This window comes from Tamandua tetradactyla, chromosome 3, assembly GCF_023851605.1.
Source record: "Tamandua tetradactyla isolate mTamTet1 chromosome 3, mTamTet1.pri, whole genome shotgun sequence".
In the NCBI taxonomy this organism is placed as follows: domain Eukaryota; kingdom Metazoa; phylum Chordata; class Mammalia; order Pilosa; family Myrmecophagidae; genus Tamandua; species Tamandua tetradactyla.
The window spans coordinates 19,275,235-19,299,381 of NC_135329.1; the positions used below are offsets into that span (position 1 = coordinate 19,275,235).

Consider the following 24,147-nt stretch of genomic DNA (forward strand, 5'->3'; position numbering starts at 1 on the left):
ATGGAAGGCAAGCATTCTAATCACTAAACTACCCGTGTACCCTATTCTGTTTAATTTTAAAGCCAATAATGTCTGGGTCTCGAACCTTCCTGCTAAAGGGATGGGGGTGGGGGAGTAAACCTCTAATCCCAACAGCACGACTGTTAAAATACAGATGCGAATACCTCCCTGCGGCAGAGAAAGAGGTGAAAGCTCTGGTCGGGAGCTGGAGGACCTGGTTGGAGGACCAGCTCCACCGCTAATTAAGGCATAAGCCACAGTCCTTGATTTCCCTGCCCAGAGAACAGGATTTCACACCCCCTACAGCTCGTGAGATAATGTCAAATAGAATGGAAGTCACTGAAAGCTGTACGGGGCCACAGATACGTAAAATGTCAAGTTCTTCACCCAAACACGTCCCCACCACCATTAAAGCACACCTGCCCTTTTCCACCAAACAATATTTCAGTCGTGCTCTTATAATTTGTTGTTTTCCTCCACGAGGCTGGCCTTGGTATTATTTTAACTTGATTTCATTTTATTCAAATTATTCACAGGAAAAGGCAGAGCATCAGGAAAGAATAGCCACGGGATTTACCCCAAGCCTGTCAGACCATATCGGGACCAACTACACGTTTGTCTCAATCCTTTCATAAGATTATCAGAGCAGAGATGAAAAATCAATGGCTGACAGAAGTGTAGAAATTTAATCCACTTTTATGCTTCAGTGCAAATATAAGGGGCATCATCATTAACTAGAAGCATGACCTCCTCTAAGTAACAAGAGCTTCCACAATGCTGACTATCTGGGTTTAATTTAATTTTATTCTCTGTAGCATTTCAGAGATTTCAGATCAAAACCATAAAGGAGTCTCTCTGATTAAGCCCTGGAGTACTTTTTTAGAATATGGGAATCATTTTCTGGTGATGATTTGTCATGTGGAAATGTATTAAAAAATCTAACAAAACCATTTTACTTTAGAGAATCTAGAGCTGATTTCCCTTGAATATTGTTCATATTCCTGAAAACACTACTCTTTAAATCCTTCTTTAGTTAAATCAGACAAGCATTATGATCACTGACTTCAATAAAAACTGCACGAAGTCTTTTTTATAATAGATTTTAGGTTTTTATATAGACAATGGCATTTTTAAGACGCAGCAATATCTATTTTAGATATCATAGTTAAAATACATTATAGCTGAAACTCAGAAATGTTCACTGTGCAGGTCTGAACTGCATTTTGGAAACATATTGGATAACTCCCAAAGCTCTTGCCTTAGTTTCTCATCAAACGAGCAGGTCTGGGGTTAGGGGACGAATGTTTTAAGGCTGTCAAAGTTATGATGAGCGTGGGAACATAAGTAGATATACAAAAATGAGGACTAGATAGTCTAACTGTGATTTTGGGGGGAATCACAATCTCTTTGAGCATCAGTTTCTTCACCTGTGCAATAGAAATGATAATACTTGTATTGTCTGCTTCACAGGAAAATGTTGCAAGTATGAAATCATTATATGCGAAAAAGTTTTGTGAGCTCTAAGTCAAATTGCATGCATTTTACTACTACATGTGAAATTCAGACTGTCTTGAGTCCCATGGGGAACTCCAGCTCCAGCAGCTCCCGGGTGTGCTGATGTCACTCCATGCGTCCAGGCATCCAAACTGAGACACCTGGGTTGTACTGGAAACTAGCACCTTCACCCACCCTGACCCAAGAACCATCGTTCCTTTCAAGACGTAAATCTGATCAGAACAATCCCTTGGTTAAAACTCAGCGGCAATTTCCAAATGTTCTTGAAAATAGGATCAAAGCCGGTGAGACATCCGAAGGTCCTGCTCGGTCTGGCCTTGTCCACCTCCCCCTCCCCTCCTGTGTTCCGGCCACACCAGCCTCTTTCAGTTCCTCCAAAGCCCCCTGTTCCCTCCAGCTGCAAAGCCTTTGAACATACTCTTTTCCTTTGCTACAGCGACCAGTCCTTTGGTTGCCATCTCAAGCTTCCAGTCCTCCAGAAGACTTCCAGGACCCCTGCAACTACCTAAGTTGTCATATATTGGGGGTGCACAGAAACGTATACCTTTCCCTGGAGCACTTACTGTCAACGGAAGCATTTGCTACTTTATGTGAAGTCTCCCCCTCTTCCCAAACTCTAAAGTTCAAGAGAGCAGTGACTCTGTTTTCACTCCAAACTCAATGAACTACTTTTTAAAGAAATGAGTAAGTCAATCAATCTTGGGATCCTCTCCTCACTGACTGCATACATATTTTTAAATTTAAAAAATGATCGAGGAAAAGGATAGGGAGCTAACCAAATGCCTGCATATGTCAGGCACTAAAATAGGTGCTTTGTATATTTTTTTTAATCTCATTTACTCATCACAACATCTTACCAGACTGTGCTAGTTTGCCCTTGCTGCTGTAACAGATCACCATAAACCTGGTGGCTTAAACCAATACGGATTTTCCATCTCACAGTCCTGCAGGTCATAGTTCCAACATGGTCTCCCTGGGCTAGAACCAAGGGGCTGGCCTTCTGGAGGCTCTCAGAGAGGATCTGTCTCCTCATCTTTTCTAGCTTCTGGAAAGTACCTGCTCTGCTTTGCTCAAGTATGCCCCGTTCCTCCATCTTCAAAAGCAGCAAGCTACCTCTTGGAATATCTATCTGCAGTCACAGCTCCCCCACCCTGACCTCTTTGCTTTCAGAGACTCATGTAAGCACGTGAGCCTACCGGAACAGTCCAGGATAATTTCCCCATATCAAGGTGCCTAACCTCCATCACATGTGCAAAGCCCCCTTTCCCCCACAAAGGCAACATATTCATGGGTCCCAGGAATTAGGATGTGGCCAAATTCAGGGGCCATCATCCTAAAAGACTATTTTTCCTTTTTTCATAAATGGGGAAATGTACTAGTACATGGGGGAGAACTGCTTCTGGTATTCCCAAAGGTGTATTAAGTCTCTCGAAAATGAAAGCCTCTCTGTGTTAATGACTATTTCCATAATTAAGATAGCATGATCAGACATTTCTGAGAAAGTGTACTAGCTGTTACACATAACCCAGAGATTACAACTATCAATCTACCATTAAGTGGATAGTACAGGTGGTAGAAGATGGTTTGCTATTGACAGGAGAATCAACTTCCTGGCTGTGCCTCCAACTGTCAGAGGGAGCCTCATCAAATGTCATGGGAGAGCTTTTTATTTGATGTGGGGAAGATGAGAAGCAGATTTAAAACTGTTTACTCTCACTTATTTCCATATTCCCTGTACTTAAAAGTGTTGTCCTCTCCCCTTATCACTTTTCATGTGACAGTTTAACAGAAATCTAAGGAATAGAAGGAGCCATAACACTCTCTCTGTAATATTTATGATACGGTAAAAGAATAATAATCACGGTGTCTAGTTCAATTTCCATTTCATTCTTTTGTCCTACTTTGGAAATTTTTTTCCTAGAGAAGGTTATTTTAATCTAAGCACTAAGATAAGCACGCAGACTTAACTCTCTTGAGGGAAGGTATTTTTGGTGGTGGTTCTTAATTTTCAGAGTGTTAGAAAGGGAGGTGTTTGGAAGAAATTTGGTATTAAGCAAAGCTGGCCTGGGAAGCCTGGGTGCCTCACTGGGGACATGGAGAAGGTGCTCAGGCCTAAGCCTGGGACAAAACCCCATTTAAAAATGCTGTACCCCTAAATATTTTGCACCACATAGTTACAGCCCTTTATTAAGCTTCTTCACATTATGTTACTTATTCCTCATATTAAGGAGACAAAAGAGTACAACAGTTTTGAGTATAACGTTTGGAGTTTGGCAGACCTGGGCTTGAATCCTAGTTCAGTCTTTTATCGGGTGTAAGATCTCAGACAGGTTGCTTAACCACACCCCAGCCTCAGGGTCCTCACCTGTGAAGTGGACGGTCACAGACAGTCCCTAGTCCATGTGGAGATTAAACCAGATACACCGCAGTGGGCTTGTCCACACAGTATTACCAAGCCCGTGAAGCAGAGGGGACAGATGACTGTCCCCATCTGATGACTGCTAAGGGGTATGGGGTTATTCTTTTTGGAATAATGAAAGTGTTAAAAATGATCGTGGAGACGAATGCACAACTTTGTAATTGCACTAAAAGCCATTCATTATACACTTTGGATGGACTGTATGGTATATGAATATGTCTCCAAACAACTGCTTTTTAAAAAAAAGAAAAAGGGGGGGGGCACACAGCCAGTGTGGTAGAGCTGTGACTCAAAAAGAAGTCATATAACCTCAAATCCCCTGCTGATTCTCAGCATAATTAAATCCCTGGCAGCATAAGGTGTTTCATAATATAGTACTATTGTTCTCCCAAATTATATTCCAACCCAGCAAATTACATTTGAGCCTTTTAAACCATCTGAAACAAGAAAATTTATACTAGTTCTGAGTATAAAATTCTTTAGCGTTCACGAAATAACTGACCCCACCATTACAAGCAAATTGGTAAAGCCAAAGAGAACCAATGTTTAGACAATCCAGTAAAAAGGGGAAGACTCAGCAGAACATAAACCACAAATGTGCCCGCGTTATAGAGCACAGGCCAGCAAACTATGGCCTGAGGGGCAAATCCAGCCTTCTGCCTTTGAGAGTAATGCTTTATTGGAAAACAGCCATGCTCGTTTGTTTATATATCATTGCAACAGAGACTGTAAGGCTTGGAAAAACTAAACTAATTACTATCTGACCCTCTACGGAAGAAGTCTGCCAACCCTCTTTATAGAATATATCTAACAGGGGAAAAGAGCACAAACATATCTTTACAGTGCCAATTTTTATTCCTGGAGTTCTCCCTTAGCACCTTCAATCCCAGGCAAAGGGATGCTTTCTCTTTCACATAATGTAAGAGATGAGACAAATCCCCCCAAATGAAGAGAAGAGGAGAACTTAAGAGCTGGGAGTTTTTCCCAGGAAAGCCAGTTTAATATGCTGATGCTCAGGCTATGTGCATCACAGTGGTCTCAGTATCTTTACCCTCCACAGTTGTGAAATTCTGGGCATACATGGATATGAAAGACTCACTTGGATTTTCTCTTCTTCAAAGGCTGGTGCAGTTCCAGATTCTTGCCCCAGTTTCTCCTCTTCTGCCACTCTCCTACAGATGTCCTGAGTCTCCCAGTTATTTGGTGTTTGCAGATCATAGTATTGAGATTTTGTTTTCAAGCTATTGGTGGATTCTCTAGACTGAGTTTTTCTGAACAGAAATAAAGTGAAATTATAAAAAACATCCTTCAACATTAACAGTTTTTCTGAAGTAAATACGTATATTTGAAATACGTGAAAAACAGTAATATACTAATAGATACCATATACCAAATGCTTAAATATGTCTTTGCTCGGCACTTTAAATACATTAACTTAATCCTCATAAGATCCCTATGAGGAAGGCATTTTTTTCTTGTTTTAGTAGAAGAGGCTCAAAGAAATTACATAAATTTTCCAAGACCACACTGGCACAGTCACGATTTGAACCTAGGTCTGTCCAACTCCTGGCTAGGGTTCTAAACTACTAGAACACATTGCCATCCTATGATCTGAGTCGGTAAATATTTCCTTTATGGCCATGTACCCATTTATAGCCTAAGTGTCACGGGGGCTGGTGGGCAGTACTACCAGCCCTTAAAGAAGTGAGCTGAGGTCTGCATGTCTATTCCAATCTCCATCCCAGCTTACAGTAGGGCTGCTGACACCACTGCCCAAAGCCAGAGGGGACACCAAGAGGGAATGGGCTTTGCAGAGGCCATGGGGCACCCAGTAGAGGGGAATTATCCTTACTCCCCTGCTTCCACCCAGGTTACCTTCCTGTATTTCCAGTTATTTATGGCATTCCCACGCTATTTGAAACCTCTTCACTGTCCACAGAATAAGGTCCAAACTCCTAAAATCAACCCTTGAGGAGTTTCACAGCACCGTTCTTCGTCTCCCTCTACTTACCCAGGTATACCCCAAGCATCCAGAAGAATGCACTGCTTTCCAAAAAACCACGCATTTCATGGCAAGCGTTCTTAGATATGCTGTGCCCTGACTCAAATTTCCTTTTTAACCTCCTATAGTTGGAAAACTGTACTTATCCTTCAAGGTTCTACTTAACTTTCTCCTCTTCTGTGAACCAGAATGACAGCCGCCTTCCTGTGCTCAGTTAATGCTGTTTATACCTGAATTATAGTACACACACAGCCTATGTAGGCTGCAGCTAGTTGTATATCAGCCTGTTTCCTTTCCTAGACTGTAAGCTCCCCGAATTCGTTGAATTCTTAGTGTCTGCAAAGAGTAAGCACTTAAATGGCCTGCTTATTCAGCTGCACCTGTCGAAGTAATCTTCTTTGGTCTGAACCTTGAACTGTTGCTGCATTTGATACTCTTCAAGTTTACTTATATTCTTCAGGTCCAGCTATGTGGGCCTGCACTGCTCTAAAATGCTTCTAAGGAAGCCAGTGATCACTGGGGAACTTGCATACACTCCAGATCAAAACTGGAATACAAAGGGGGAAAATGAAATAGCTGATTTAATAGCATTGCAGAATGAAGGAAATTACCAAAACTCTCAAGGAGCTTTCTAAACAGATATAAAATTATTTTTTTGACCCTCAAATCCTCCTGCCATTACCCAACGAGCTAGTGAATGAAACATCTTTCCAGTCTCTCACCAGCTTGCACATCTCATACCTGAGCTCTTCTGCTTCCTGTTCTGCTTTCAGCTGGGCTCTCTCAGCAATAATTTCATTGCAGAGCACATCGTAGGGTTTATCTAGATGATGTTCCCCCATCACCCAGACCCAGACTTCCTTATCAGCTCCCAGTTTCCAATGAACAGATTTGCCATTCTCTGCAAACAAAACAAAACTCTGAACAGACAGCGTTAGCCATGGGTTGCGATGTTTCCTATAAGTAAAGTGTGTAGGGTCAAGCAGCATTAACAGGTGGCAATGACAGTGGCAGTGGCTGCGGTGGTAATATTTGTTTAAATATTACAATGGACTTGGTTTTTGTACACGCCCATCCCGAAAATGAAGAATTTGAGATGGGAAGAAAGTACACGTTGTTTGCATTGTCTTTGAGGGTAAACAGAGCTAAGCATCAGACCCCTTTACATCGTAAGTCTACATCAAAGAATGTCTCTGTAGCCCAGAATTACACAGCAGCTCAAGAGTCTGGCTGGTGTTTCCGCTGTCTTTAAAACGCATTTTACAGTTACGCCTGAGTTCAAACCCTAGCTCTTCCACTTACTAGCTGTGTGACATGGACAAATTAATTTCTCTAAGTCTCAATTTCCTCATCTGTAAAATGGGAATAACAGCACATACTACGTAGGACTGCTGTAAGGATTAAGCAGACCAGGTGTGCCAAGCACGTCCCCAGACACGGCCACACAAGAGTTCAACAGAAGCTAACGCTGCCATCATGATCCTATTATTTACTTAAAGGACTGCCTCAGAGATTCACACCAGTTTGTGAGAAGATAACCTTACCTGGTACTGTGATACCTAGTTAAACTACTTACATAACCCTTATTTACAAACAGTCTAATGGGTTGTGCTACTGCTCCCTAACGCGTGGGGAAGGTGGGAGAGGCCAAGCGGTACAGTTCCTAAATCTAAAGGACACCAGCTCCCCAGGCACACCTACCCAGGCCCGTTAAAGTCCAAAGCTGTTTCCACCAAGTTCTCTGGAACTTGAAGAACCCCAGACAAGCCAGTGGTGCTGAGTGTGTGAAACAGGACATCTGACTGAACACAGGAAACAGAGGACACCACGCTAGGTGAGAAATCCACACTGGGTTCTTGTCGTCTTACAGCAAATAGGTTTCCAATTAAAGTGTCTTCTGTGCATGTATTGTTGATCTACTTCATATTATTGCCTCAGGATACATTAAACAGCAGGCTGTTCAAAGCAGACTTGTTCTTTATTTTGGCACTTTAAACTCGTCTCAGTGCAATGAACTCTTTCTGTAGCATAACAAGTTCTAAATAGATACTCAGAAATAAAGAAAAACAGAATCACAGTCTCCACCACACAAGGAGTCAAATGTCTCATTCAGAAGGAAACTGATCTGACACTATTTCCACAAGTGGAGAAGCAGCAAAACTGTCAGTCTGTTACTAAGGGAAGATAAATTCTAAGTGTGCCCTGGCGGAGACGGTACTTAGTGCCAACCCTGGCGAGTTCTTGCTCCATTTGAGGAAATGCCAAATGGTTCGTTAACTTTAGAAAGCTGTCATACCTCATAAAACCCCCTTTATTACAATCTCTCAGGGCAATTAATAATAGTTTTTACTATGCCCATTTCTCAATCTTCGCCTAAGGAACTCTCTACCATTATTCCTGACAGCACAGGTACGATACCAGAGAGAATGAGGGGCAGCGAGCCAAGGGGAGGCAGAGAGGAGCCCAGAGATGGCCAGCAGCTCAGCACAGTACCGTGCTACATATTCTTTCCCCAAAAAGTCATCTCAGAGAGCACTGCAGTCTGCAGCAGAGTGGACAATGACTCTCAGGGGCAGGAGGCAATTCTCCAAGGTGAAGGACAAAAATCCCAACATTGCATGTGGACAGAGGTGGCTGCTTAGCAACTAGCCTTAGAAAAGAGTGCTAAGAGAGGACTAGCCAAGAGAGAGGAGGTGAGTGATGAGGGTGACGATGGAAAGAAAGAAACAGTGACTCTCAAAAGAAAAGAATTAGATGCAAAATGCTAGATTTAGCCACATGCAATAAAATGGGCTCTTGGCAGAGTGGTACTGACTGAAATCTCTATTCTGACTTACTCCTCACCGCGAAGAACTTATAAATGAGGTCAGAAAGCAAAAAGATTGGAGGGGCCGTAAGTGAGCCACATACCTCCCCAAAGCTGTGGGATGGTGGAGCAATCATTCTAGTATAAAGAGTGTTCATTTTAATACCCTCAACTTCAAACCAGGATGAGAGATGATTATCAATCCTTAGTTGTAGTTCATTCCACAAGCATTTATTTCACAAGATACAGCACTAGATGCTGCAGGGGATACAGAGAGGAAACCTAGGTGGCTAGCCCCTGCAAATAACCCACAGTCCACAAGAGGCTTATTTATTTAATTAATTTTTACTGAGTATCTACTATGTGCCAGGAACCAAGCTAGATGCAGTAAACACTTATAAACAAGACTGACTAGTCCCAGCTCTCATGGAACTTACACTCTAACTGGAGGGAGATACTGGACAATTAATTATAACACTAATACAACCTGGAGGAAGTGGGCAGAGAGTGGTTTGGGAATGTTTAGGAATAAGAATTAACCTAGTGTGGAGGTTCGGGGTGGTATAAATTATAACCACAGTAGTAAATAGCAAGATCTTTTTTAAAGCACAGTAATGATTCAGAGGAAGGGGAAATTGTTCTAGGAGGAGAGAGAAGAAATAAGATGTTCCTTGTACTCGGTCTTGAAAGATGGATAAGAAATTTAGAGAGTAAGGGTAGTTATTGTGCTGAACACAAAGAAAAGTATGATCTAAGATCAGAGAAAGGAACCAAGTAGGGGTAGGCGGCTATAGAGAACAGAAAATTAGGGTCTCAGCCGCAGAGCCAAAGGGGACTCTGAAAGTCACCTGGACATGTGTGGCATGGGCTGAGGGCCATGGAGGGGACAGAGGGCCACACAGCAAAGTGTCCCAGACTCCTAGCTAAAGAATTTAAATTAGGCCTTGTAATGCAATAAAGCCCAAAAGCTGCATGAAAATTCCCATTTTACTACTATTTAATTATGTGGCCATGTACATGTCACTGTACCTCTGAGTCCAGCTTCCCTCTCTGGTGAAACACAGGTATTAAGTCCTACCTTACAGGCCTTTCAACTGATTAATGCTCAGAAAGTCTCCATTCCACATCCCTTGTCTGAAGAACTAATGAAGAACCCATGAATGTTTCTGAACAGGTGGTGTCAGGATCAGAGAAGTGATTCTGGAAGCTCCATCTAACAACACTATTAAGATGGGTCGGGGCAGCATGAAGTGGCGCTCAGTGTTTGTGGAGAGAGACAGGTGGAAGAAGAGACCAGGAGTGTGGTGACCAGGGCCTGGGGTGAGGCGGTGGTCAGAAAAACGACAGTGGAAAGAGGCGGTAAAGTGTACGTGGCTAGAGTCGTGGAAGAACTCAAGGAGACCGAAATTTTGAGACTCACTAACTGGGAAGGTACAGGGGGCCGAAGCAGAAATAAAGACATAAAGAAAACAAATCTGTGTGAAGAGTAAGATAATGAGCTCATCTAGAAACACAGAATAACTTATTCTTGAGTAGTCAGGTAAGATTTCAGCACCGATCTGGACTACGGCCTAGAGTTGAGAAGCGGCAGGATGAGTTTGGGAAATACTTCATGTGTGGAGGTCATCATTGAAGCCGCTGGCATAGATAAGCTCACGAAAAGAAAGAAGTCTAGAAGGGAGCCTTGGAAAAGCACGTGCTTTATTCAGAAGGGAAAAGAAACAGGAGGAAAAAGAAAATCCAAATTTCTTAGGAGATCGGGGAGCACATACCACCTTGAAGGCAGGAGAGGAAAAGGGCTGTTGAGATGGACAGTGGCAAGAAGGAGGACTGGACGAGGTCTTGGGAGTCTCTGATTTCAGGAATTCTAAGGAGAGAGGTGTGGCCAAGGTACAAAGGCAGAGGACAGAGAGGATGGTAAGAACTGACAGAGGCAGTTAAGTACATATTCTGGCAAAGATTCTTTGTGAAAAAGACAAAGAAGAAGACTCAGTCATTTGTTCGACAAGTATTTCTTGAGCACTGTCCAAATTTCAGGCACTACAAGCCTATGTGATGGAAAGAGCAATTTAAATGTGTGGATGGCTGAGAGCTTTCTTTAAACAGGGGAACTATGGGCAGGTTTTAAAGCTGGGTCATTGGCAGGAGAGAGAGTAAGGATGCTAAAGACCAGGTCAGGGGATCATAGAGGAGAGGGCAGAGGAGAGGTGAAGACAGAACTTGTTGACAAGGAAAGGAGGAAAGCTCCTGTTTGGTAAGAGAAGAGTTGAAAACTGATATACATAGAACTACAGCTCTGCTCCCACAATGTACCTCCGTAAGGTCAAGACAGAAGCTTAAGGGTCCCTAACGGGGCTTGCATTAGATGTAGGCACACTTCAATCCCGCTCAGGCATTCTGGACTTTCTGTGTACTTCACCTTGAAATTGGGCAGTCTTTAATCAGAGGACAGCGTGGGAGGGGTCTTTTTATAGCACTTCCCTTTAATTATATGTTTTTATCCCCAGTCCTTCAATCACGTTTATATACCGCAAAACTCTTTACATTTGCTATCTCAGGGATTCTTGAAAAGTTCTTCTGGAACCAACTTTTCTGAAACAAGTTAGGAAAGTGGATCAGGCCTGCTCAGTACATATCAGAAAGAGCCTCCAGGACAGGGGCACCACCACACTTCATTTGCAGGGAAACCGCCTTCCAGTCTGAGAGAGATTTTCCCGACTCGGGGCCCATCTAAAACCTCCAACTAGGGGGCACTGCTGAAAAATATTGTATAAAAAGGGGATGCCACACATCCTGGGCATGGAAATGGCCAGGTTTATTCCAGTCTTATACTGTAGGTGAACCTGCTGACAACACTGTTTTGCTTCTGCTTTATCCCCACGTGGCAAGGTCAATCCGAGGGGGAAGTAGTAGAGGCTGGGGACGTCCATGGAGAGATCGCCTCAGGTAACGGTGATGCCATCTCTAAGGGAGCACCAAGACTCCATGCTTCCAAGAGCAGCATGAGGTCTCCATCCCAACAGCATCAAAGTCGGAAGGACTTCGTAACAGCAAAGATGTGGGGGGCGGGGAGGAGAGGACGAGAGAGGGAGGAGGGAGGGGGAGAGAGATGAGAATTATGTACTCTGTCCCCACACTCAGAAGACCAAGGACTGAGTGACTAGAAGTCAGAAGAGAATCAACACCAGGGGCCCCCCAGGATGTGCCAGAGACTCCGGCAAGGTATTAAATATTAAATACACCAGGGGTATCATCAGGGCTGATGTAAGGGGCCCACCAATACTCAGGCTGCTAAAATGCTGAGATGCTTCCATCAACTGCTGCCCCAACTTCCCAAGTCCCTCCCACCACCCTTTTTTTCCCTCATACAAAAACGGTTTTCTTTTTCTAATTTGTAATTTAATCACTATCTTTGTCCACTCCAGGCATTCTTAAGTTATACCATCTCAGTCTTTATCCTCTATCTTTCCTTCTGGTTTCATACGTGCCCCCAGCCAGCCCTTCTCCCTCTATCATACTCACACTGTGCTTCATTCAATGAACTTAAATTATTGTGTTATGATCAGGTAATACTGTGCTATCCATTTCTGAATTTTTACAATCAGTCCTGTTCTCCCACCATTCTTACCTCTCCAGGACACTCCCCCGGACCCCTCCACCCAGAAACTAAAAGATTCACGCCTGGCTGGCAGGGGCATCTAGGACTCTGTGCTTGGGCCATTTCCTTCTGAATGGTTGGTGTCTGCACAGGGCTGTCATTAAATGTTAGAGTACCCCCTGGGCTACTGTTAAACCTATTTTACGATGAGGAAGTTGAGGCTCAGAGCAGTTAAGTAACTTGCCCAAGATTACTGATTAGAACCAGTCGGCATGATTGGAACCAGGCTGCATGAGTCACAGGACTGGGGACTATAAAACTCTAAATCTAATGCCACATTCACTTTTTGGGGGGGGGGGGGGCGGGTGCATGGACTGGGAATCAAACCCACACCTCCCACATGGAAGGCGAGCATTTTACCACTGAACCCACACTCATTTTAATGAAAAACAAGAGCAAGTTCTAGCAGTACTTCCTGAAATCCCTTATAACTGTTGCTTTCTGCATTGTTACTATTTTTATTAACCTGGATAAAAATCCTGTAGCTACTAACAAAAGTCCATCTAAAAAAACTTTACTGGATGTTTATGCTTGCTTTAGAGATGAAAAGACACAAATAGAGCTGAGGAACCTACACTGTACTAAAGTCCTGGGAAGGGGATAGGGGTATAAGTAAGAGAGAAATTCAGTCAGAAAAGCAGACAAAAGCACAAAAATTAGAAAGCAGAGACCAGCTGAAGCCAGGGGGCTTGAGGGGGAAGGTTATGACCCATAAAAAGGTTCTTGCAGGCATCTAAGAAGCCAAACCCACTTAAACGAGAGCACTCAGGGTTAGGGTCAGAGACACTAAGGCAGAAGAGCAGGATGTCAGGGCTAGGGGTTCAGAAACAGTCCTGAAATTAAGCTGGACCTGAGTTCAGATCCTCGCTCTATCACTGTGGTAGTTAGGTTCAGGTGTCAAATTGGCCAGGTGATGGTGCCTAGTTCTGTTGCGGTGGCTTTGAAATCATTAGCTTGTGAAACTCGTCTATGGCTGACTGCATCTGCATTCTCTAAGTGGAGTGCTTTCCTCAGTGAGTGCTGTTTAATTTAATTCATGGGAAGCTTAAAAGAGAGAACTCAATGCACTACAGCCCAAGCAGCTCAAAATACCTCAGCTCAGCACTCCTAGCTCAGCCCAGACCTTTGGAGATGCAGGAAGCAATCACCCAGGGGAAGACTGTGGGAACCCAGAAGCCTGGAGAGAAGGCCAGCAGAGATCACCTTGCACCTTCCCGTGTAAGAGAGAACCTCAGATGAAAATCAGCTGCCTTTCCTCTGAAGAATTATACATTTTTAATTAAATAAATCCCCTTTTATTAAAAGCCAATCCATCTCTGGTGTGTTGCATTCTGGCAGCTTTGGGAGACAAGAGCAATCACCGACCTCATACAAATCATATACTTTCTCTAAGTTATTTGTAAAATAGGGACTACATTTACATCACCAGATTATGAGAGAATTAAATTAAATAACAAATGTAATGGCCCACGCTAACAGATCAATACCTTGGTGGAGGAAAAGCTCTTTGCAATGCAGCAGATGAAAGAAACAGCTACAGGATTCAGTGCCCAGGTGTGGGGCTGCGGGATGGGGAGGAACGAAGGCAGTTCCCACGGCTCAGGTGAGGGAGAGAGCAGCCCAACTGATCAGGCAGAGCAGGAAGGTGGAATCAGGCTTGGGGGTGGGGAGGGGGGAGGTGACAAGGGTGAATTCAGCTTTGCATCCAGCTTGCAGTGTTCCTGGGTCTGCTAAGTGGAGATGCTCATTCAGGAATCGACACTACCTGTGTGAAGCTCAGGCAAATAGGAGTTTGGGTAACTAGCATATACGCAGGTGGTTTTAACCCTTAAACAGGTAGCAGAGTCACCCCGGGAACATAATGTAGACAGGGATTCTTAACCTAGGATCTAAGAACCCCAGGCGGTCTGTGACTGAGCTCTGGGGAGTTGGTGAAAATCGTGAAATTATACACACAAAACACTGTCTATGTGCATTTCCAAGCTTTCAGTAAATTTTCAAAGGAGTCCATGAGCCCCCATCTCACATCAAGGCTACAAACCACCGGTGTAGAATGAGTCTGAAATCAAACACAATGGGAAACATGAACATTTAGGGAGCAGGCAGGGCAAAGGTGAAAAAGTAACAGTTAGAAAACCACAAACGAGTGAATGACACAACAAACAGAGACGCTGCACGACAGCTCCTGACAAAGCCGATAAAGGTAAGAACTCTGAAACCAGCAATGGAGTCACTGCCAGTCTTACTGAAAGCAGTAAGCTAAAGAGAGAAGGGAGGAGAGGAAATATCTTTTTCATTACTTCACAAAAAGGGAAGGCTTTGTAGATAACAGCCCACTTGGCTAACGTAAGAATCCAGCAAAATAAATTTCACGAGTCCAAGTCTGTTCCCAGGAGACAAAAGGGGCCCATCCTGCACCACACAGCAACCAGTTCCAGGACTGTACATTAGGCTTCCATTAGTCTGACAGACACCCAAGAAACAAATGCTGGGCAATGCTCTCCTAAGAGTAAGCCTCTTCTGTTTATGTTACTGGATAAAATAATACAGAATTCAAGCTCCATAGCAGATCCCTAATGCAAGGATACTTTTTAGATGTGCAAGGCAATTTCAGACAATTGTAACTTATGAAGTTCCAACAAAGCCTGACATTGAGCGTATTTGTTAACAGTACAAGCTTTGGGAAAATCAGAGCGAAGGTCTATTCCAGCTCTATGGCTTACTAGTAGTATACCCTAGGCAAGTTAATTAATGTCTCTCAACCTCACTTTCTTCCTCTGTAAACTGTAAATAATAATTCATGCTTCAGGGCGTGGCTTTGATTATTTAATGGAGGAATATATTTACGTGCTTAGCGCAGGGACTGACACACAGTGAGCTTAATAAATGCTGATGCATGCTACTATGATACTCAATTGCAGTGCTATCCAAATGTAAGCCACATATATAGTTATAAATTTTCTAGTGGCCACATTAAAAATTACATTATTAATTTTAATACTATATTTTATTTTGTCCAAGATAGCCAAAATATCATTTTGATAAATAATTGAAATCAATGTAAAAGTATTAATACAGTATTTTACATTATTTTCTTTGTAACAAGTCTTTGAAATCAGGTCATTTGCACTAACAGTGCACCTTGATTCAGAACAATGGGCACTTGTGACTGGTGGCTACTGCACTAGACGCACAGCCCGAGACCTGGGTGTGCCCCCTCCCTCTAGGAACCATCTTTTCCCACTATATTTGAAAAGACTTTCTAATCTGTCACAAGGTTAAGTCCATGCTTCTGTCCTTTTTTTTTTCGCATGGGCAGGCACCTGGAATTGAATCCCAGTCTCTGGCATGGCAGGCAAGAATTCTGCCACTGCACCACCGTTGCCTCACCCTATCTGTCTTTCAGCCCCTCCTACTTTAACCTTATTAAGATTACTAAAAGGTAGTAAGTTCCTGGGATACGCAAACACAAGTGACACTCTCTGAAAACTCGCTACAGTTGTCTGTATATTCATAGAGGAAATCTGACCAGATGGCAATAACGTAACTGCTAAGTGATAAGCTAGAATGGAGTAAAAGTATAAGGGGTGGGCATAAGATACATGTCAAGAGCCAAATGAAAGACAATCCCCAAAGGTACAGCCTAACTAAGAACTGCTAAAAACAAGCAACAGTTAAATCAGTTCAGTACAAGGCTGGGGTGGGGGTGGGGGTGGGGGGGATGGCAAGGAGTGCAGGCCTAAAGGAAAATAGGCACACACTGAGGGCACAAGTAAGAGCTGGAGGCTTAGTAGGTCTGCAGCACAGTGAGCACTTTTGGTTAGAAACAGCCATTATAACCCTTACCTTACACTATGGTGGCTTTATCTTCAAAGACAGATCAGGATGAAAAAAAGAGAAAAGCAATCTTTTCAGGGGAAGTGGGAGAAAGACTCTCAAGCATTTTTTTCTGTATTCAGAAGAGAAATTAATCCAGTACAGACCTTATTTTTCCAAGTGTTGAATTTAAGGAGGTAGGTAATAAACCTCTGTCATGAATTATTGATAGAATTTTCAGCATGTATATTAACATTTTCTTTCTATGATTATTTAACTAATAGAGTTATACAGGTTTTCTGAAAGGTAGATTCAAAACTGGAAAAGGAGTTTTTGAGTAAAGAAACTGAAATTATATTCTTGTCTAAATCAATACAAGGAGACCAATTCAGCAAACACAAGAAGCCGGAAGCTTAACAGATTCGGGGACATAACCATTAGGTGTAAGCATCCTTCAGCGATCGACAGTCTCCAGAGTCATTTCACCACACCAATAGTGACCAATGAAAATGGTCACCAGAAGAAGCCCAGTTTTGTGTGATAAACTCGAACTAATGCAAAGAGATGCACAAACCAGTTCAGAAAGATGAAGGACCTGTGTTTCAGTTTGGACATGTTACTTATCTAAGGGAAAATTTCATTTTGGATAGTGTAGAATAACGTGAAATCCAACAGATCTGAGCACATATTAGCAGTGTGACCTTGAATATACTACATAATTGCTTCATAAGCCTAAGTTTCTTCATCTGTAAAAAAAAAAGGATAAATAATGCTGACACTGCAGAACTTTTATATCAGGCATAACGTATGTAAAACTGCTTTGCAGAGCATCTGACACAGCAAGTACTTAACAAATAGCTGTTACTGATAATCAGCAAGAACAACAATAAAAAATGAGATACGGGCATTTATTTCCCTGTGATTTATTAATTGAATTTTTCTTTTACTAAAATTGTAGTATAAGGAAATTAACTTCCATTTTTGGTTTGTGTCTATACCAAACATGCAAGTAAGATTCACTTTTTTCAATCTTAACAACCCTGAATGATTTCATCAAACTTATTTTTCCTGGTTTAATGAAAAACGAGAAGAAATTGGTCTAGAAGTTCCATATGAGCGACCTTGAAACTTGTGCTATTCTTTAACAACTTAAGTATCCAACCCCAACAGAATGTGTGAAGATTCGGGGGGTGGGAGTGGGGGCGCATGTATTTTTCTAGGTAGCTGCATGTCCATGTCTAAGGATTGGTGTACCATGGTTTCAAAGGGCCCTCTCAAACTACCAGGAATTCCTTCAGTTGTGAAGAAGTACACCTAAAAAACTGGTTCAAACTAAGAGATTGGTATTAACATATTTTTTTCCTATCTAGCAGTATTTGCATTTTAAGAGGGATTTCCCTAAAAAAGGATAACTCAAAAATTCCCTAAGGCCTAAGAAATGCTGATACTGTTGCTATGAAGATGCTGATAAAAAAAAAACTCTACCTGCTGGTAGTACAAGAGCAGGCATTTGTGACGAGTGGGATAAAAATCTTCCTTAATACCCTTCAAAGCAAACCCCATAGTGACTGTTTTTTTCACTGTGCAACCCAGTTCCGTGCCAAAGTCTAGGTCAAGGCCAGGCAATGGTTCTGGGCTGTGGCTTGCTGTGGCAGGGGACACTATGAGAGGCCCAGGAACACGGACCTGCCATAAATCCAAACCCATGCATCCAGAAGGCGACTTTTTAAATCACCTTAAGGAAGGTCTGAATTCAACTAAGAGACTTACTTAAGGCTATACAACTCCATGGTAATTGCTGTGTGTGTGTGTGTGTGTGTGTGTGTGTGCGTGTGTGTGGGCTTCAAGTTGATAAATTGCACTATCAGAATCTCAGTAACATTCAAGACCAATAAACCAAATTGGAATTCACACCCGGCTTGCCTGTGACTAGTGTGAAATGTTAAAACAAACCAGCAGCTCCTCCACTCACACATTCACAGCAGAGTCATGGCTAAGTTTACCTTTTTTTGGTCTGGGTTTCACTGGCAGGGACTCCCTTTTTTCCATTGCTGCTTCTCTTTCTTTCCATCGTCGGATCTGTTCCTCCCTCATCTTGAAGAATAGGATCTGTTTCTGCTCTTCGCTGAGCTCTGCCAATAGATCTGGATCTATATACATCTCCGATAGTATCTGTTTCAGCATCTTCGTAGTTCTGGAGTCTTTTACACCTGTGGCAAAAGGTCCTGAAAACGGCTTCCAGGCGTGCCTCTACCTGGGCTGGTACCTGGGTGTGCCCACAAACCCTCGCAGAGACTCACACAGCCCCACAACGCTGACCTACTCTTTCCACACAGCAGCTTCTGGGATCTAGCACCAAAGGTCCTTTCAAAGTGCCATTCACCAAACCTACAGAGAGCAACAGACAAAAAGCAGGCACATTAAAAGGTGCAGAAGTGGGACAAAGACAGATTCATAAGGAGACTCTAGCTTAGAGGAAACACAAGTTCACTTTTTCATTTCAGGGGGAAAGAGAGGAGGAAAAGCTGAGGTACGCTTTGATAAGAGTTTGTGTAACCTCTGTCCTGTAATTTCCAAAGATAGTTTATCATAGAAACAAAACAAACCCTAAATTTATACAGGTCAATCTCGGGGAAACAAGCAAAAAAAAATTAACAGCATTTGGCCTTCTCCCAACTAAGCAAACATATTACGTCAGAGCCTAACAAACCACAACTATATGGCTGGGGGAAAGAAAAAAAAAGAGGTCAGAAGAAGAAATTCTAAGGCTCTCTCCAAACACGATTCAAAAGAAGCTATTATTTCTGAGATTTCAGAGAGCTATCCATCCCAAAGCAAACCAAATCAAAGCCCTGCTTGAGAAAGAGAGAAGAAATAAAAATTAAGCTGCAACCACCATTTTTGCATTTTCTCCTTAAAAGCAGCACTTAAACACAAGTACATACTTTCATCTTCACAAAAGGACCGTGTAATTTCCAGTCAACCTGCTAGGACCATGTAAACAGTGTGGCTGCCGGCGAGAACATTCACCCACGTTCTGGAAGGTCACCAGGTGTTAGGCCTACCTCTTCCAGATAACCTAATTTAATAAAATCCAAACTTACGCAACAGATGAACTGAGGGAACAAAGAAGTGACCAGGTCCATTATAAAAGTGTCATGCTTTAAAAAGAAATTATTAGAGGGCTCCTTTAAAAATAAGCCACAGGGTGGGCCACAGTGGCTCAACAGGCAGAGTTCTCACCTGCCATGTCAGAAACCCGGATTTGATTCCCGGCGCCTGCCCATGCAAAATAATAACAATAATAATAATAAGCTATGAACTTGCATATGCACAAATGATTTAACAGTTGTGTCCAGGGGTGTCATTTCCATGGATATTTCATCTGCATTTATACATTTCAATTTGGTTGGTTTTTTAAATAGCAAACCTGCATATTTTTGTATTAAGAAAGAAATTAGATACACATTTCCAATTTGAAAAAAAATACTCTGAATTTGCTTCAAATACAGTAAGATATTTAAAAAAAAACATACTCTGTATCTTTTCTTCCAACACCAATGTTGGAAGAAGTTGACTAATAATCTGGTGCCTACGATGCCTCAATAATCTCACCCTCTAGCATGCCCCTCTCATATATCTAGTTTCTCCACACTCAGTTCAAACGCTCAAATTTCAGACTAGTCACACCATGGCCACAATAGTCTTGGCTGCTCTTACTTCTTTCACTTTAGCATTGTTAAGCTAGGTCTGTAATGCTCCCTTCACCATCCAGGCATCCCCCCAGCTTCCCCCATCCCTCCTCTTCCTTTGCAAAGTTGTTTCTCAGCATACACCCAGCCTCTTTAGACATGCATGCCCAGACAGCCTGGGTCCCACAAAATGCTTTGCAAACACAGCATATAAATTCACCAACTACTCATTGGGTGGTAGGGGCCTTTATTGTGGCTAAAACTATTCTCACAAACTCCAAAACCTATAATCTCCCACAGTGTTCAACCACAGGAACTGGAGCGGAACCAAATATTAAGAGAAAACTTACAAATAATTAAAAGCATGTCACTGACTCTAGCTCTGAAAGGCTCCCCACTTCCCATGCTTCCTGGCTAACTCTGTATTGTGCTTTAAGGTAGCAGCCACATTGCAGTGAGGTGTGATGCTTGCTTCTCTTTTTGTTTCTAACAGTTTCTCAAGAGGTGGGGCCAATATAACCTACATGAAGGAGAAGCTTCAAGAGGCCAGGCTATTGTCTAGAGCCCACGTGGTTCCTCAGCACATCCGACTCCACTGCTCTGAGATGAAGTGGTAAGAAACCTAAGTCATTGCGTCCTTGGCATTCCAGTAAACGTCCTTATGTTGGCACACTGTGACTAATGATGGACTCACACGGCAAACATGGCAGAAAAGGAGCAGTTCAGTGAGGCCTGAGGTTTCAAGTTTGTTCCCCATTTTGAATGGGGCAAATATATAGCAACAGTGACGGGGTGGGTCAAGACTAAAAATGAAAAGCCTCGAAGTGCCAAATCCACATTCTCCCTCCTGTCCCCTAAGACCAGTAAGAGCTCACATTTACCTGGACAGGTACTGTCTTAAGCACTTTTCATGCATCAACTCATTTAATCTTCACAATAACCCTTAGAGTCAGGTCCATCAATCCCTCCATTTCACAGAAGGAGATGGGGCACAGAGGCTGGAAAGCGGAGAGTCTGCTCTAGTGTACTCTACGACACAGAGGCCTCTTTGTGAGTTTGTGAGCCCCGAATCAAAACCTCACCACGGGGCAGCACGTCTGAATTTCAGAACAAAGACCAGAAACTCCTGCAGCAATAGAAATGCTAAACTGAATGAAGGCACAGGACTCAGAGCGCAAAGCCTCATCGTGACAGGTCATACATACGCTTGCAGAGGTAGCCAGTATTGAAATCACCCTTCCCCAGAAAGGACAGGAACTGTCATGCTGGCCCAGGCGTGCATACCATCTGCCAGCTTTGTCACAGGCACAGAGAATTTCCGCATTTCCCCATCCCACACGCCGTCAAGGGCAGCACACAGTAGGCGTCTCACGCATGGGATGGGTCCTACCCCACTGCTGTGATGAAAGGCTCAAGCTTTTTTACGAAGCTCTGTACCAAGCACGCACTTCTGGCATTGAAGTTAACCAGCAGATCTTAAAGGAAAGACACTGGTTTTATCAGGTCCTCAGAGAATACCTGGGGACGCAGCTGATCAAATATGTGGCTTCAGGCTGCTGAACGGTATTGCATGCCTCTGCTGCTGCTGGTTCACCTGTAGAGATTCACGCTTTCTCCCCCAGGTGTTCATGCTGCCCGGAAGGAAAATAACCAGGGCACAGTGTGCTGATAAGGACAACAAGCAAGGGCCTGGGACCCGGCTCCGCCTCTAATGAACGGTGTGACTGAGCCCACGCTTCATTTCCGGGGGCCTCGGTTTTCTCATCTGTGAAATGACAGCCAGTTCATGCTGTGGACCTACACAATTTGTAGACTCCGTGATATAATATAGTTTGAAGCTATGGAGACAAGTGGAGCCAGGGTAGAGAAAATGGAAATGAGGAAATTAACTCAGCAGGGGTTTTCCTACTTTCACTCCCCACAACAATCATTGCTGATACTGATTCAAAGTTATTTAACCAAAGTTATCTAATCCCTAAGACATTTAGTGCAGCAACTTCCAGCTAGTCAAGATCCAAAACATTTAAAGTTTAGTTAATTAACTTGGTTTTCTTCTGGTATAGCATTTTGCTCAAGAAAAAGAATAAGCAGCAAATCCAACCCTGCAATTTATCCCCAAAACCAACTTCTAAGGAGACACAGGATCCTTTTAGTTCTCCACAATGCCCCCCCTTCCACAGCCACTGTTCTTTAATTTTTTTTAATTTTAATAACTGAGCTCCCCCCACCCAAAGGGACCGAGGTACTTCAAATAAATACTGTGACATGGACAGTAAAACTTTCATGTTAAGAATATAGTTTTGAACTCTAATTCTTTGAAGACAATCGTCACTTCTCTATCCTGCGAAAGGACTCATTCTGAGAACAAAACTAATTACCAGAGGTGACAGTAATTTGGTAAGTTGTTTTATAAACATTCACCATTCTTCAGAAATTTAAATTTACTGTAACACAAGATTTATGGAACGAATTCCAGTCATGCCAAATCAGTGCCCACATTATATCTTTCATTTTTTATTCACTTTTTACAAATGATCATATTCGTCCAAGTCGTTGTTTCTGTTAAACAAGCCGTTGTTTCTCCTAAATCAAATAAAAGCCTTTTGTGAGATGAAGAGAATCTCAGTTTGGAAAGAGGCGCAGCGCTTGCTTCTTCTCCTGGCAGGGACAGACAACCCTGAGCTAACTTACAGATTCTGACTGCTCATTGCGTCTCCCACCCCCATTCCGGCGCCCGCGTGAGTCCTGCGGGCAGGGTGCCCACTTAGGTGAGGAAGGTCACCGTGGAGTACACCGGGGCCACAGCCTGGGTCTGCCTCCCGCGCGGTCCGGCTGAGCTCCGCGACCCGAGGGCGGCGGCCGCGGGGACCCGCAGCGCCGGGGCGCGTCTCGCCCCACCCCACGTGGAGGCGCACCTGCGTGCGGGCGCGCGGGGAGGCCACAGCGGGGGTGCGGCGCGGGCTAAAACCGCCTCCCCGGGACTTTTCTAGAACAGCTCCTTGGGAAGGAAGTCCACCCGGTACTACCCACACGGAGGATGCGGGTGCGACTGGCCCGCACGGCCGTGGGGGTGGGCGCCGCCAAGTCGGCGGGCTGAAGCGCGCGGGCGTCCCGGAGCGCGCAGGGGCTGGCGGAGGTGGCGGAGGCCCGGCTGACGCCCCAGAAGTGTGCCTGGAAGCTGCAGAGCACAAGACCCTCCTACGCAGCCAACCCCAAGGCCGCCCCAACTCCGCGGGCGCGCATATCCCCGCGGGGATCCCCAGAGCTTCCCCCGAAGGCCTCCCTCTCCAGCTGCTCCCCAGGACCACAAGTCCCCGGGCCTCCGGGGCGCCGCTCACCCAGCCGCCTGCTCCAGACATCGGACACCCGACATCGGACACCGGTAGCCCGTCGCGGCCGCGCTCGCCCGGCTCAACCCCACACCTGAGCCTGCCCGGGGCGGGACGGGGCGGGACGGGGCGGGAGCGGGGGAGGGGAAGGGGGAGCTGGGCAAGGGGAGGGGCGCGCGGCGCCCGGGACCGAGGCCTCGCCAGGCCGGCCCTCCCTCTGCCGCCCCGCCTCCCTGCAGTCCCCTGCACCTACCACTCTTCCCCCCGGGGGACACCCCCACCCAGCCCCACACACCCTTCTCTTAACCCCACCCCAGCCTTTACCTGTTTAGAGCCCGGAGCTTGCCTGGGCTGGGTGACCCGAGCACCAGCCCGGTCCAGTTGGGCCGCCAGAAATTGTTGGGGAAGCAAGGGAGAAGGAGGCTGAGGCGCCTGCGAGCGGCACAGACTGGCTGGACAAACACTCAGGCCAACTTGTTGGCAAACGGCGTCCCTCAGCCCTGACCCGCCCGCCCGCCCCGCCCCACCCGCGGCCCGCATGCCCGGGGCCTGACTGGGCGCTCGCGGCCCCACCCGGGCGCCTGGAGAGGCACCAGTGCCGGGCAGGCTTGGCTGCCCGCTGCATCTCAGGCCGGCTTGTCCGGCGCGCTGACCCCGAGGTTCTTTGGTCCTTGGGAGCGGGGCCGGGGGGCGGGGCGAGGGATGGCGGGCGACAGGGCCACCTCCCCCTCCACTCTCCACTCTCCACTCTTAGTTAATTGGGGAATGACATCTGCAGTCTGTGACGTCTTGCATCTCTCTGGGTCCTTCGGAACTTATTAATGTTGGCAGGTCTGGCCACTGCAGAACGCAGTTTTGGCAAGTTGGGGGTGGGGGGGGGTTGGAGGCTTCAGGTACGCTGGCCCGGTCC

General features: G+C 44.6%; 1 protein-coding gene and 1 non-coding gene across 8 annotated transcripts in view; both read right to left on the reverse strand.

Annotated features, from left to right (window-relative positions):
* The window catches only part of SH2D4A (SH2 domain containing 4A), an 84,022-nt gene extending 60,310 nt beyond the window's left edge, over positions 1-23,712 (reverse strand). For 2 of the 7 annotated variants that reach the window (XM_077152662.1, XM_077152659.1), the window contains exons 1-4: positions 23,247-23,354; positions 18,220-18,604; positions 6,678-6,837; positions 5,034-5,205 (exon numbers count right to left, since the gene is read on the reverse strand). In XM_077152662.1, the coding sequence (XP_077008777.1) occupies positions 5,034-5,205; positions 6,678-6,837; positions 18,220-18,400 (513 nt within the window). In that variant the 5' untranslated portion in view covers positions 18,401-18,604; positions 23,247-23,354. Of the gene's footprint in view, positions 1-5,033; positions 5,206-6,677; positions 6,838-7,637; positions 10,509-18,219; positions 18,605-21,426; positions 21,540-23,246; positions 23,355-23,561 lie in introns of those variants that run through there. The other 5 variants (XM_077152661.1, XM_077152660.1, XM_077152664.1 and 2 more) reach the window with 5 other exon arrangements.
* LOC143678581 (small nucleolar RNA SNORA42/SNORA80 family) lies at positions 17,795-17,925 on the reverse strand. The gene has a single exon (XR_013173362.1). It is a non-coding gene; the product is annotated as a small nucleolar RNA SNORA42/SNORA80 family (small nucleolar RNA).
* Positions 23,713-24,147: the final 435 nt, after the last annotated feature.